Consider the following 15,718-nt stretch of genomic DNA (forward strand, 5'->3'; position numbering starts at 1 on the left):
GGATATAAGACTCAAGGCCAAAGGTGGTTCTTTTGCAGTCCAGAGAATCTTCTGCAAAGATGTTTTTGAACTGATTATTTGACTTTTTGCTGCTTGATGTTTGTGACTTGGTAGAATCTTTTTTTTTTTCTTCTATTTATTAATCTTAAAACCTGTGTGGTAGATAAATGACCTTGCTTTATCTAACAAATGTGTAAATCTGTGTACTGCAAAAGTAACCCATTCAGAACTGTGAGCTATTGAGAGTCAGTAGCAAATTTCCCATTCCTCTTGGTGCCCAGCCATTAATTATCCTGATTTCATCTTTTTCAAGATGCAGCGGTGGGGCTTCAGTTCATAGGCGCATAGATAAAATATCGTATAACTTATTTTTTCTCTTGTAGGTAAATTTTACTGTAAACCTCATTTTACTCACTGCAAAATCAGTACTAAACACAGAAAGAGAAGAGCAACATTACAGATCCAGGGAAAGGTACGTGTTGGTTATGTTACTAATGCAGGAAATGTTGAGGCAGCTTTATCTGGAGCAGGGTGCAGTACTTGCGTTTGTGCAAGATGTTTTCTGCTTGGTGTCCAGAAGTTGTAAAATCAATACTAAAATATAAGCTCCTGGTTCTGTAAAGCTGGCATATTTATAGTCTGGTTGTCAGTGGAAACTAGCTTTTCCTATACAAAGTAAAGTAAAACTTAAGAGCAGTTGAAAATTACAATATACATAAAAACTTGAAAACAGTAACAGAAACTGGGCTTTCCAATTTTTAGAAGTATATTTAACATTTTTTTTTAAATGCTTTATATAAGGAGGCAACAGAAGCATGGAAGAAAGAGGAACCCAAACCCCCAGAGACCACCACAGAAAGCACTTTGTCTACTGCTAGCAGTCCAGAGGACAGGTCCCCAGGTATCCTGACTTCCTTCTTTAGGGGCACACTAAGCTGGCCCCTTCGGGTGACAAGGGATCTGCTTGACATTCCCAGACGCCTGTCTAACTGGATGCATGGTTTTCTGCACGCTACCAATCTTCATTTCAGGGACAATGCATATAACTATACCTACTTGTACGAACTCTTGAGCCTTGGTGTGCCATTCCTCTGTGCTCTTTTAGAGGTACTTACTCATATGTACCGGGAAGCAGAGCTATCACTTGAAAATGTGCTTGAATGGGTGAAAAAGTTCTATAGGGTTTAAATTCTTCTATGTGTCTTGCTCAGTTGTGCCTTTCAGATTTTCAAAATTAACAGCCTCACAATTTTCTTGAGGTTTTTTTTTTTGTTGTTGTTGTTTTTTTTTTCACTTTTCATGCAATTTAATATGTGACTGAAATGAACAGTGGATTCCTTCCGATATAAATGAGGTGCAATCAAAATTTTCAATATAAAATGTACTGTATGTTAGAGCATGAAGGGCAGTGTCCAGACACATTTCCAGAACACAGAGACAGATGAAGGATGTTTTGTAGATTTCCCTATCCCCGCCCCATTTTATCCTGTGATCAGACCACTGGGGGGGCGATACGTTTTAAAACCATTCTTCTCCCTGGCCCTCTCCCTCCACACCCTTTTTTTTTTTTTTTTTTTTTTTGTTAGACCAAGAAAGAATGTGCATTCTTTCAGATGTTTGTGGAATATTTATGACAAATGACTGGGTTTTGAAACCTGAATATGGCGCATACCTTTATTTTTTTCTTGCTTTCATCTTTGCTCTGGGTTATGAGGTTTATAACTTGCATGAATATGTTTAAAAAAAAAATAATCATGTACTTAATTCACATTGCTCCTAGTCATGACTTTTACATTTCTTACATGTGATAGATACCCTTTGTCGATAGTGGGTATAATCTGTACTACTAATTTATTTTAAGTTTTGAAATAAATTTGGAGAGCAAATCTTAGTTGAGTGAAGGCTTGATTGAAACTGTAAGTCAAAGGAACTGGTAGTGTTGACTTACTCCTCGAGTCAAGGCTTCCTCATTAGGTGGCTGATTTGAGGAATACCAAGTTATGGAGCACTCATCTAAATGAAATCACTGCTGTTGTGTCTCTGGGTAGCCACTGCTCCTGTTGTCTTTTGGAATTTTTTAAAAATACAAGTTTAGAACAAACGACAAAAACCTACAAATGTATTCTAAGAAGATTACTTCTTAGTTGGGTATTTCATTCATTTAAATGTATAAAACTGATGGTAGAAAAGTGAAATTCTATAATCTGGAGCAGCTATTAAGTAAATTTTTCAGATGTTTCTCAACAAGGTCTACCTTAATCAGAAGTTGTTGGGACAGGTTAAATAAGCTATTTAACAGCAAGGAGACACCAACATCGCAAATTCTGATTTACTGTCAGCCTAGTTAGCCAGTGAGGTAAGCATGCTCTCTGCCTTTCAGATACTGCAATGTTTAAATTCAGAAGTTAACCAGGAAATAGGTAAATACATAAACATGGTAATATGTATAGCCTAAAATTAAAAGCGTCTGTAGCATTTATTTCTAGCCAAAAGAATGTGGCTTAAAAAATAGGAAATAATGTCGCATTGGATTAGTACCAAAGTTGAAGATCACCTTCCAGTGGTCTTAAATGACTGCGCTGCTTATGGGCTGGCAGTTTTTTCATTTTAACATAATGTGGGAGAAGATAATTTGAGTTGTTTTGTTTCTAGGGTATTAAAAGGAAATGTGTCTTCTCTGTAAAATAAATGACAAACTGGATTTTTCTTCTAGATAGTTTGACTTTCTTTAAACCCTGAGGATAAAGCTTTTCACATTTTAGAGTGCTTATGTATTTCGGGGAAAAAATTGTTAAGTATATGCACAGAATTTGAAAAAGTGCTTAAAGAAAATTGTTTAGGTATATTGTGGCATTCATTTGAAATAAATTGCCATTGATTCTCAAATGTATTCAGTAAAACTTTGCTAGAATATTGACTGGACACAGCGACAATTATAGTAACACGGTGGGCATCTGTATATATGTAAAGAAATGTATCTGTACCTCTTTCATAGCATTTTAAAAAAACTACTTTGGAACACTATATTTTTTAATTATTTGCTAATGAAAGTAATTGTTTCACACAAAAAAACAAAAACAAACCAAATATCTGCAGTGTGATTTACCATCTTATTCCTACAACACAGCAAACTGGTAAGAGGTAAACTTTCAAAATTTGGCTTGCCATCAATTTTGATTTCAGTTTGTCAACAGCACAGTCTTTAGAAACCTTTTCTCCTGCTGTTTACTACAGGAAATTTTCTGCTTTTCAGCAGAGGGAGCATAACTTGCAGAAAATGGTGATATAGTAAGAAACTTGGAAGTCCCTGATGTCCAATGAATTTAAAACAAATGAATCTTAATAGTAGGAAGTTTAAAAAAATAAAATAAATAACATTCCCACAACAAAATTCAGACACTTGCATAATGAAAACATTTTCCTGAGGAGTCTTAATTACATGCATATTCCACTGGGAGGTTGCAGGTGATTCTCTTGGGAAGGTTCTTTATTGGTATCAGTCAAATTGGTAGATTTTTTTTTTTTTAACCTCTTCATCTTAAAATTCTACTAGTAAGATTCATACCTATTTGTCCTCATTCATGATTTAATGATGAAAAGGCAGTTTTATTTTGGCAAATTCTTCTTTGTGCCTACGTAATCTTTCTGATGCTTTCCTATATAACGAAGTTAAGTTCTGTGTTTGTTTTTTTTCCTGCTGTCTTCTCTGTCAATCTCCCTCATTGCTTTTAGTCCAATTCATCATTCCGGTGCTGCACCCGCTCACTGGCTGAAGCCTTTCTGCTCTCAGGTGATTTTTTCCGCTTGCCAGTTCCAAAATTGTGCGACTAACACTGTTGTTTGACAGCATTACATTGTGTGGGTTTTTTTAAGACTTTTGGAGCAAACTGTGTGTGTCTGGTATATTAATGGATGCGAGCTTTGGCATGATCATTTAACCTGTTGCTGAGTTCATGGTTCTAGAAAAGGTAACGTCTGCGGTCTCTGTAGGGAATGTTTTTCTCCCTGTGTCTGTGCATGTACGCTTCCTTGTGCCTTTAAGGTAAGTTAGGCAAGTACATTGTTTCTTGAAAGAACTAGTTAAAGCCTTATTTCTTTCAAAGTATTGAAGAAAAGATTTAAAATAAGGTCAGGACCAGATTATCCAGCCGATTCTCCTGGTTAGTGTGAACACCTATTTCCATTGAGCTCAAATATGCAATAAGCCAACGTTGTTTGAGCATTGTGGCTCTTTCTAAGCATGTTTTTGCTTTCATACTGGAAAAGTACAATATAAAAGGATTCTGTTAGGAAAGGTAGCCAAAGCAATGCAAATTCCAGTCTGCCACCCCAAGTAACATAGTCAGCAGGCCTAACAGAAGTAGATGTGCATGCTATTTTTAGTCTGTATATCAAAATGCCAAATTTATATAACAAGAGTGTTTTGGTTCGAATTGTTTTGTTAAGTAATTAACTGGGCCCCATTTGCCATTCTGATGAATGGATTTGTCTTGCTGCATGAGACGTTGCCACTACTCTCCATGAAAAATTTGTGTGATTATTTGTATGCACCTTTTTGTATAAATTCCAGTATGTGTAATCACATGTCAATAATCTGGAAGGGGAAATGAATCCGAACAAGAACCAAGGGCTCAGGCTGACAAGCAAGCATGCTAAGGTTTTGGTTGATATGGTCATGACCCAGTCTTTCTTGCTGAGGATCCCTTTCAAAGGGAAGGTTCCCTTAGGGAACTGATGTAAGCAGCAATTTTCAGGAGGGGCCAGACATCCTCTGCCACTTGCCCCATTTCACACGCCTCGGCCAGGAATGCAGAAGGGCTATGGGGTCAGAGCCCCACACCTTATCTTGCTGACCTGTATGTTCGCATGCTTAAAGCAGTAGTATTCATTTATGTGGATATCCTAAAATGTCTTGATGGCTTTGAAAGTGCCCACACAGAAACTCCTCTGTATTTTAAGCGTCACTTCCTGCACAAATGGTTAGGACATGAATTCCTATGTATTTCAAGGCTATGGTGTTTTGTTACGAAGCTCAGCATGCTTTGAGAATGAAGGTCGTGATGTAAAGGTCTGCCATTTCAAACCACTTCCCATTGCTGTGTTTTTTACCCTCTGTTGCAGAGTCTTCCTAGCTCTTCCTGGCCAGTGAGGATTCTGTCCTTCTCTTCCTAAATATTCTGTCTTCATTTTACTTTATAATCTTAACTGAGTATTTTTATTAAATAGTTTTCAATGCTGTATTTAAATTTTCACATGGAAATTCTGTATTTTGCACACAGTGAAAATTGTTTTAGCTTTATTTATGATATCTGCTGTAAACAAAAATAAATGTAGTTCTTTATAAGTCTCCTTGTTTCATCTTTTCCTTTTAAAAGTATTTCCTGAGAACAGAGACTTAATAGTGACTTCACGCTCGTTTTGCAAATTCCTCTTCTGGTGTATGCTGTTACGTTATCTTTGTGGTGGCCTGACCCAAAGGCCAGAGAGTTTTCCTTTGATGGTGTAATCACATGTGTCCCTTTTGAAAGGGATCTACATCAGGGTCCCTGACAAATTATCCTATCCACTGCAGATCAGGAGATGCCTGGTGTTGGGATTTATGCTTCCTGGGAATGATAAACTGGTGGTGGTAAGCTTGGGGGTTGTTTGTATTGCATACACAAGTGGCATTTGTCCTCTTCTGACTTCTGTTACCTTTCCTTATGGTTTTGGTTTTTTACATATTAACAGATGTCATAAAGGTCATGCTAAGTTACATGTATTTGGGATCTTCTATTGTGTACAGGGAAAGCAGGTAATAACTGTGGGCAAAGCTTTACCTTTGCTCCTGGCTCTGGAGTGCTATTTAAAAGCTCCCTGTATCTTCTGGAAGCTGTAGCTAATGGTGACCTATTATCTGTTAACAGTGGCCTTCTTTTATTTATTTATGTATTTATTTTCCCCTCCTTTGCTCTGTTACGGCTTTTTTTTTTAATTTTTTTTTAAATGTTTGGTTTTGGTTTTAAAGCTGGTGTTGTAGTTCTTCTTAAACAGCAGGTTTTCCAAAAGAGCTTTCCTAAGTCTTCCTCCCCTTCGTACCAGGGATTAGAGCATCTCCCTTATGAGGAAAGGCTGAGAGAGCTGGGACTCTTTAGCCTGGAGAAGAGAAGGCTGAGGGGAGACCTTATTAATGCTTATGAGTATCTCAAGGGTGGGTTGAAGGAGGATGGAGCTGGATTCTTTTCAGTGGTTCCCAGTGATAGGACAAGGGGCAACAGGCACAAGCTGGAACATAGGAAGTTCCATTCAAATATGAGGAAAAACTTCTTTACAGTGAGGTGACAGAGCACTGGAACAGGCTGCCCAGGGAGGTCGTGGAGTCCCCTTCTTTGGAGATCTTCAAGACCCGCCTTGATGCAGTCCTGAGTAATGTGCTATAGGCAATCCTGCTTTGGCAGGGGAGTTGGACTAGATGATCTCTAGAGGATTCCATGATTCATCATCTTTCTTTTGCCTGCTCTGCAATTGTTAAGCTATAACCTCTTCCTTTGTATTTCAAGAAAAAAACCAAATCCCAGACAGAATAGTCCCACCAATTTAAAGGAAAGATTGTGTGATATATTTTTTTAAAGTTAATTCAAACTGAGCCTCACTAGAGCTGATTGAATGACAGTAATGTGCTTTATGAAAGTGTTGCTAAAGACAACATTGCTAAAGAACAACAAATGTTATTCCCAATGAACTGTTCCATCTTCCCTGCCAAAGAAAAAGCCACCATGCACAGTAGGAAGTTTTCTGTCTGAGGGGGAGATGATTTGCATAATGAAAACATAGGGCAACAAATACCATTTAAGACAATGCTTGACACTTCCTTAATTGCAGTGGACAAAGCAATTCGGGTAAAACTAAATTTACTCTTTGTACAATTTACAGTTTTGGAGCAGGCTCCTTTCTGCCATCTTTACTTGATCATTTTAGGCAGAGGCAGTGGTGTGGAAACATCAGAAGAGGTTTCTGTGTCTGCAGAAGGTGATGATTTGTTTGGCACTGAAGCTCTGGGAGGCATCAGATGTTCATGCTGTTCTCATAAAATTTCACTCATTCCTGCTAAAGTATCAGTACAATAGCTTGGAATTGGAGTAATGTAGTAATTGTGTTGCTCGTGGTGATGCAGAAGGCCCAAAAAGTCAAGTCACTGGCAAATTCTATTACTAGAGGGATATACCTACCAGTAAACAGTCTGTGCCCTGGAACACCGGTGGACAAAACAAGACACAGTGTACAGAAAAGAAATAAACCAGACAAAATGAGCAATGTGAGGGAATCAAGTTTGTTAGTTCCCTCACTCTCAGTCAAAATCCTTCCACAATAAAACTTAATACCCCTTGTTTTGCTCCCAGTAGTGCTACTAGAGGAGGAGGCTAGTGGGTTAAGTTTTGAGTAAATTTAACAAGCCTAATTTGGGACTCTTGCCTTCCTCTGGCCACGTGAGCAGACCTCCCTGTGAGTAGGAGGCCTGAATCCCCCTACTGCTCTTCCGTTGAGCTCTCTCCAGAAACCCCAGTGCTCCCAGTCCGCAGAAAGCATGTGCTGTTATAAATGCACCCCAGAGCAGTAATGCTTTGTCCCTTCGCGTAGCTGGAATTGGCAGCAGTGCTGGTTTGAAAAGCAAAATGGATGCTGCTCTGATCTGGAGCTGCCGCTGAACTAGGTGCCTTCCAAAAACTGTGTTTTCAGAGCAGATGATGCTAATGCCTCTTTACATAGTTAATGTTTTCTAAGACTTGAAAACTACTTGTTGTTATAGATGCCATTATAGCCATAGAGGTGCAGAGGCGGTTTGCTGTGTCTGGCAGGCTTAGGAGTTGCTCTGTCCTTCCTCCTCTTTACACTGGTTCAAATGGGTTCTGAACTTGTCTCTTGCCACGGGGGCCATTTGGATTGAAAATATGTACACAGGTGGGCTTTTTTTGAAAAGACAGGCTGATCTTTAATTCTCAAAGCAAGGCAGCATTACCTGACTAGATGTCTGTTAATAAAAATCAGACATGCTGGGTTTCTGTAAAGGTAACCTTCCTTTATTATAATTATGCTAATGCTTTATAATGAAAAAGATCTTGCCGTTTTTAAACATATGTGATTTAAAAAAAGAAAGAAAAAGAGTAAAGGCAAAACTCAAATTCAAATGTCAGCCTTTCATTAACTCTACCAAGAAGAGTAATTTCTATTCCTCTTAGTTTCTTGCTACAGCTATAAAATGCCAGTGAAAGTTGCTTCTGTATGTATTCCAACCTCAAGCAAGGGCTATGGTCTGCGTTTTCCCACAACATTATGGCAATTAGTTACTGTAATTGGCTTTAATTCACTCCTGGCTCACTCATTCCAATCAAAACAATGAATTCTGAAATGCACTGAATTCTGCATTAATATTTATATTTTTGAAGGCATGACATGTTTGCAGATGACTTGATTTCTTTTTTTCATGAAAGATCATGTCGCTGAAGATCAGAAGACATTATGTGTTAGTGCTTCATCCTAGTATATGTGTTAGTCATGTAAATATTTCCCCAAGTCTCTTTCCTTTTTTTCATGAACTGTGTTAACATAAAAAGAAGGGAGGGTTTGATGTCATCTCATCAGGTGGTGGGCTCCAAACTTGTTTAAAATGGATGGAATTTCTGAGACCGCTTTTTGAAATGTGAAATTACAAAGAAATTTGCATTTTGTTATAGTCTTGAATCTGCTCTTTCAGCATTTATTCTGCAGGTATTCATTCACATCTTTGTTTAAAGGTTTTTGGTGCTTTGAATCTGTGTGTAAAAATATTATTCTGACAGGCACTGATCACTCTAGAGACCAAAACTGTTGTCGCCGCACTCTGAATTCACAATTGCTATATGCATTAATATACCAGACTAACACAGATTGCTCTGATAAAATATTTTTTATTTACTCTAAAAGCATAGAAATAGTGTGTTATCATAGCAGTTTTTCTTTGAGAAGCAATTTTTCATAAAGATATACATTCAGTATATTTTCATTGAGTTCATTTTTCCTTCACGTCTATTAATTTTTGCTTAGCTTATATTAGAGTGTTTATGTGCACCGTCCCAGATGCATTCAAAAGTTTGTGTGCTCTTGTTTGTCTTGCTTTGGCTTCAAATTCCCTGGTTATATTTCAGAATTCAGAAATGTCTGTTTATTGAGTAAGCAATGGACACTTTGAAAAAGTGTTTTGCTGCTGAAGAACTTGTTTACGTGCTGGCATGGGCCCACAGGGGAGTGGGAGAAGATGGGCATCTGACATGAGGGCAGGAGGAGGGGGCCGTGGAGGAGCCCATCACTGGGCCATGGATGGAGAAGGGGCAGCAGGAAAGCATTTGGTTTTCGGTGATTGGAAGCTGAGCAGGCGATCTGGCCCCACTGCCACAGGGAGCAGAGTGCCACCCCGTGGAAATGGGAGAGATGGTTGCCTTTATTCTTTGCCATTTGTTAGCCACCATAACATGGAAATGACTGCCGCAGATGTATGGAGCAAGCATGAGGAAAAAGGAAGAGAAATGTGGCAAGTACAGAAATCTGTGAGATGTCGGTCATCATCTCTTTCACAGGAGTCCTCTTTCAAAGACAAACTAGTTTCTCAAGTGTGATGAAAAGTCAAAGTTTGGACAGGACATCAGTTTGGGAATGCTGCTAGATGCCCTATAGCCTCCTAAGGCAGATCTATGAAATACCCTAATGGCATGTCTTCAGTTTCAAACTCAAACACAGGTGATCCTCCCGCGCAACCTTACATGTTTTGAAGCTCAGGCCAAAGGGCACAGCTGAAGCTGTAACAGGTTTGAGCTTGGATTTCACTGCAGTGTGAGCTGGTAACCAGTTGTATTGCAGCAAGACCCAAGTCTAACCAAGGTGGAGGTGTGGTAGTACCCCCATCCCCTCTCACAGTCCCTCATGGGCTGTGCTTCCCTGGTGAGCCCTTTCTGCTCTGTATCTCGTTCCTGTGCTGGCTGGGTTCATTTCAGCTGGGGCTTCCACAGCATTGGTGTAAAGACACCTTCCTCTGCCCCCGCAGCTTTCTTCAAGTACTATAAGCAGGACTCAAAAATTATTTTTTTTGGTTTATGATACAGTAAGAAGTCAGGCAGTAAACTGTGCTGGGTGTGCTACAAATCAATTTATGGTCTGCTGACTGAATTTCTTAATGTCAGGTTTTGATGCCAACCGGTGTTTGCTTTCACCATCAGAGCTGCCTACGTTTATGAGTAATGCCACTTTAAAATTGTTCACTCTTGTCATTGCCGTAGTCAGCAGCTCCATACAAGGCCAGGCAGTGTTGACTCATCCTGTGAATGAGTTATGGAGTGATGGAGTTTAATGGCAGCCTAAGAGCCCCAGGACTGCCAGCCGGAAAAGCAGGATGCAAGTTAGGCTGGGGGCTTCATGGATTGCCACTGTGGTGTATCGGGCCAGTCGGACAGCAGGGAAAGTGAGCCGAGTGCCAGCCCTGGGTGCCCAGACACCTCCCTCCCGCTGGTAAGAGCAGCACTTGGGATTTCAGTGGTGCTTTTCACCTGAGGACCTGAAAGCCCTTTGCCAGTCCCGAATGGGCAGCTGTGGGTAAGTACTGCTCCCACTCCACAGCCGTCAGGGAGTCAATGAAACGTGATGTGTCAGAGGTGCCAAAACATCACATGCAGGTTGCGACACCTAATTCCAGCAGGTTTCCTTCTCCCCCCCCTCCCCCCGAAGAAGGCCCACACACAGATATGCAGCATGGGCAGGGCTGTAAGAAATCTTACCTGCTTTTTCCTGAGCCACAGGGTGGGTGCTGAGCTGCCTGGCCTCGGGGCAGAGTCCCCTTTCACTGCCACCAGCAGGTATCAACGATTTCTTCCCCCCTCCAAGGGCCCAGCCGGGTGGTCTCCACACCATCAGCCACCAGACCCTGTGTGTGAGGGACCCCCAAGCTGGCTGGATCATGGTGTTCTTGGGGACGATTTCTGGCCCAGCCTCCCAGCAGAAACTTTCTTCCTGACCACCAGTATACTGGGTGTGTTGTGGCCCAAAGCAGAAAGGTTGATATCATTTTAAAATTTGTTATTTCCTGGCTCTGTTTCTGTATTTCATCTGCCTTTAAGGATATTCTCTGGGTCTGTATTAGTTTGTTTTCATATTTTTGTTAGCTCGGCAAGGCTCGCTCCCCCTTTCTGCTTGTGTGGGGCTCCCATTTAGTCTGACTTGCCTTAACTGGGATATACCATGGGCGCTCTTGCTGTACATTGCTTAAAAATGAATTCCCCTCTTATGACTTAAAACTGGCTAAAGAGGAGGAGGGAGGATAAATGTGAACGCTTCTGGCTGCTTATGGCACAGCTGCTGCAGCTGCCTTGGTTGGGGATTCTTCAGTGGAGCATCTTTGACCATTTTTGTCCAAGACGGGCAGAGGCACGCTCAGAGCAGCGGCTTCGCAGCAAAGCTGATAAAACACAGCTGCCCTGAGCCAGCTGGTGTCCGAGGCGCTCGGCCCAGCACTGCTGGTGGGGAGGGGGATGTTTTTTGGCGGAGTTCAGGCTTTGTGCCATTGTGGGCAGCATGTGCTTTGCCCAAAGTGGGGGGGCAATGGCCTCTCTGGCCCAGCTGCCCTCAGCAGGGACTTGGCTCTGCCCAAATTTGGCTGGTTCCCGAGCCCTTGTCATCTCCTTGTCAGGTCACAGTAATGTGATTTGCCTGACATTGGTTTGGCAGATGACTCAGGAGCAGCAGCCCGTACAGAAAGTCAGGCTGCCTTGTCAAGCGGGACCCGCCAGTATGAATAACATCTCCCGCTTGTGTCTGTTCGTTGGCCCTGGCTTTATCAGTGGGGGCACTTAGATGCGGGAGTGATCAACGCCTTATAAATGGTAATCGTAGAAGGTGCCGAGAGCCATCTGTGAAGCCCCGGGTGGGTAGATGATAAGCCCCTTTGGAAAGGGCCTCTCCTTTGCTGCGTATGCGGTGGCACGATGCTCCCAGGCACCCCGTGGCTCTGAGCAGGTTTCTAAAGGGCACCTGCACCAGGGACAGTCACAGGAGTGGAATGTTTTCATCAGTTAAGCAAAGCCCATTGCAATAGTTCCACTAGTGTGGTATAACACAGAAATGGGTTTCAGAGCTTCTCTGTGCAGCGCTGAATTGGCATGGCGTGCGCGGGACTCCAGCGTGAAACTCAGAACCTTTCCCTCATTAAATGGGGCTGGTGTGTTAGCAAAGCCTCTGGGACCAGGAGGGAGGGATGCAATGATGCATTTATCTGTTTGGCAGTAGCAGAAGGAGCTTGCCTGAGCAGTTTGTTAGTCACGGAGGGGCAGTGAACAGCTTTGAGATTTGAGCTTTCAAAAATCTGAGCTTGAGCTTTTTGGCAGAGCGGCCTAGTAGAGCTGGCATGGCCTGGTGGTGCTGAGACCGTGAGACAGTGTCAGTCCTGGATTTGGGTCTGCGCAGCTCAGTGCCCCATGTAAATGCTCCCTCGGTCCCTGTGGGGACTGGCAGTGACACCCTGTGACACTGGGAGAGGTTTGCTCTCTTCAGCATGAGGCTGATGGGTCCGTGCAGCTGTGCTGCTCCTGTTTAGCTTGAGCAACACCAGCACAGATGCCTCGTAGCTGTGGGGAAACCTGCCCTGTATTTCCATGGGTATGAACTGCCTTAACATCACTCCAGGAGAACATGACTAACAAGACTAATTGCAAGCTTTCAGGGCTTTAAGGATATTCACGTAGCTCATGTCTGTAATATGAGGCATATTACAGACAAGAAGGACCTCTCCACTACTGTGCTTGGATGTCAGCTTTGCCCTCATACTGGAGGGAGGAAGATGAACCAGGTTATTCACAAAAGCACTTGGGATCAAGTCCCTGATCCTGCATACTGAGAGGTTTCTCCATCCTTTTTTATGGGCTTTGGGACGACTCACAGGGCTGTCCCCGCTGCAGAGCTGGGTCTCGGTTCTGCACGCACAGTCGCACTGGCGTGCTCCCTCCTTGGCCATTCCCACTAGGCACAGAGCCTTTGCAGGGGAGTGGTGCTGCTTGAAGGCATTGTTAGATGCTGAAATGCATCCAGACCACTGAGGATGCTGGTACAAAAATTTATTTAAAAAAAAAAAAAAAAGGTGGCAAAAATGCTTTTTAGGTTATGATGGATCATCACTGGATGTTACTCTGTAAGCCTGTGAATTTTACAAGCCTGTCATTGAGAGAATCACAGTTGCAATGATCTTTCAGCAAGCAAAAGAACCAATCTGAATTTGCATGCTTTTTACCAGCATGAATGTGCTTTGAGCTTGTGTGCTCTCCACAGGGCTCAGCCATGGACAGTGTCTCCAGAGAGATGAACGGAAAGATCTCTTAAAAACTCCTACAGGAGGGCTGCTGCTGGACTTGTATATACAGGGACCTCCATATACCATCATTATGCTCCTAATTAGAGACTGCTACTTTGCCGAGCCATAAACAAACTACAGGTTTTTTTCTTATATTTGATAATCAGCTCAAAACAGGCCCCTGCCGAGGTACCAAACCTGCCCGGCTCTTGCTTGACAGCCATGCTGAGATGGGAGCATCTTCACACAGCCCATCCTCCCCTAAAGTGGGGTGAAGGATTTTGAAGGGCTGGGGCACTGGTGCAGGCTGGCAGTCTCATGCTGGGCTTTGCTGGGCTGTCGCAAAGGCTTGGGTCACTTTGCTGCCTTCTCTGCTCCTCGGTACAAACTTCCCTGAGTGTTACAGTCTGTTCAGCTGTGGTCTCTGCTGGGTCTGATGGGCGAAATTCCGCAAGCCCACCCAGAAGCCACAAACTGGCTAAAGATGGTCTTCCAAATGGTCTTGCTAATTTACCTTTCATGAGTAAATGACCATGGTGTTTGGATTATTGGTGCTATGGGGAAAAATCGAGGATTTGCAATCCTTGACCATTTCTGTGCGGCTGCAATAAGGTCCACCTCCAACTTTTGTGAATCCTCCCAGTGTTGCAGAGATCTTTTAATGTCTTTGTCCCTCACCAGCTGCCTCTCTGACTCATTTGAGACTTGACACAAAAACTGCTCTCTCAAATGCAAGGGTGAGCTGGCACTCTTGGTGAATTGGGAAAACTGGGCATGAGATTTAACGGAGAATAAAAGTGTGTTTTACTGGAAGGAGATTTGCATCTGTCTGTGGGGTCTGCAGGGGCTGTTTGGCCAAACCTGTAAGTTGCAGTGAGTTTTGAACTGCCCTGACCTTCTGGGTGAGCACCGACCCAGACATGAGCCCTGCAGATGAATCTTTAGGAATACTTCTCAGTTACCATGCAGTTTAGCTAAATCCTTCCCCTGTAAGGAAAACAGTTGTCTCTCTCCCTGAGTGAGGAGGATGAGGTGGGTTTTGAATTACAGACAAAGGAGAAATTGTTTACCCAAATTTTTCATCGTGTTTGAGTGGGAGGCTCAGATGACTACAGGATTGTTCTGTTGAAATCACTGACTGTATTGCTGCTGTTTAAATAACTGAAGGCTCCAATGTTTGCAGGAAAAAAAAAACTGAAACCAAAAAATCCTAAAGCCAAGTTATTTGATCTCAGTGCAAGTCAATCAAGGACTCTGATCAGGAGAGCTCAGACTGAGGAGAGACACTTGCACTGAAGAGACAGACGGCAGTTTGTGCGTGGATTAGGGACGTACGGTTTTGACACACAGTTTAGGAGCAGAAAGCATGAAGTTGGTTTTGTGGTACCTCAGAGCTGTTCTTGTTGCTTTGTTGAGCAGAGCCCCCCCAAGCTCTTGCCTTGGGCCAGATCCACCTGCTGTTGAGCGAGAAAGGTGTCCCCAGCCCCAGAAATTACCCAGACCAATAGCAGAGCCAGTCTGTAACTGGGTGAGGGTTGGAAGAGGAGGGAAAGGAGCACACAGGAGCCTACTGGGACATCACCCTGAGAAAGGCAGCTGGGGAAAGGCAAACAGGAGGTAGGGGATAAATTAGGAAAGGCACAGTGTGCTTGGCAAGTGAGAGGAGAATTGGGAGATTAATGAAAAAGGCAATGGTGGGGCCAAAACAGAGCACTGGGGCAGTGTGATGGATGAGGAAGGATCATCATATGTGGATGACAGCAGAGTTAACAACTTAAGGAATGGAAAACTTAAATTCTCTTAACCCCACCAGACCTTCAGACAGCAAGGTATAGTTGTGTAAGTGTAGTCTATAAAACAGACAGCATAAACAGCGGGTTGCGCAGGCTGTGGAGGACCTTCTGCTTGTGTCTGAGCAGAGCCGGGGGGGCTGCCCTGCCTCACCCCAGCACAGGAAAGCACCAAAGGACATGGAGGATTTGGAAATTAGCACGTTAGCTCCTTGGTTTGCTCATGCTGACTAGCTTAGGGAACTTCAGTGCCTAAAAATGCAAAGACAGTTGTTTTTAGGACATTTCCACTTTAACTGGCTGGCAGCGCACTGCGAGATACTTGTGGCGTGTGCTGCCTGTCCCTGCAGCCAGACTCGCATGACAGATCTGCTCCGCTGACTCTGACCTAAGATTAACGCCTTCCCACTGCACAGCTTGTCTGTGCCTTCACCCCCTGGATAAATTATTTGAACATTTTGGCAAAGGATTAATAGGGACTCCAGTCCAACTGCTGCGGAGCAGGCGTACTCCCTGCTGGAGCTCTTTAGCACGCTGAGACATAGGCAGTAGGAAATCTGAAGTGAGTGTGATGGAAATGAAGTAA

General features: G+C 42.9%; 1 protein-coding gene across 1 annotated transcript in view; it reads left to right on the forward strand.

Moving 5' to 3' along the window:
- MICAL2 (microtubule associated monooxygenase, calponin and LIM domain containing 2) overlaps positions 1-15,718 on the forward strand; it is a 107,333-nt gene that overhangs the window by 52,579 nt on the left and 39,036 nt on the right. The window contains exons 23-24 of the mRNA XM_074149933.1: positions 384-472; positions 802-901. Of these exons, the coding sequence (XP_074006034.1) occupies positions 384-472; positions 802-901 (189 nt within the window). The remainder of the gene's footprint in view (positions 1-383; positions 473-801; positions 902-15,718) is intronic.

Source organism: Numenius arquata, chromosome 6 (genome assembly GCF_964106895.1).
Source record: "Numenius arquata chromosome 6, bNumArq3.hap1.1, whole genome shotgun sequence".
NCBI classification, from domain to species: Eukaryota; Metazoa; Chordata; class Aves; order Charadriiformes; family Scolopacidae; genus Numenius; species Numenius arquata.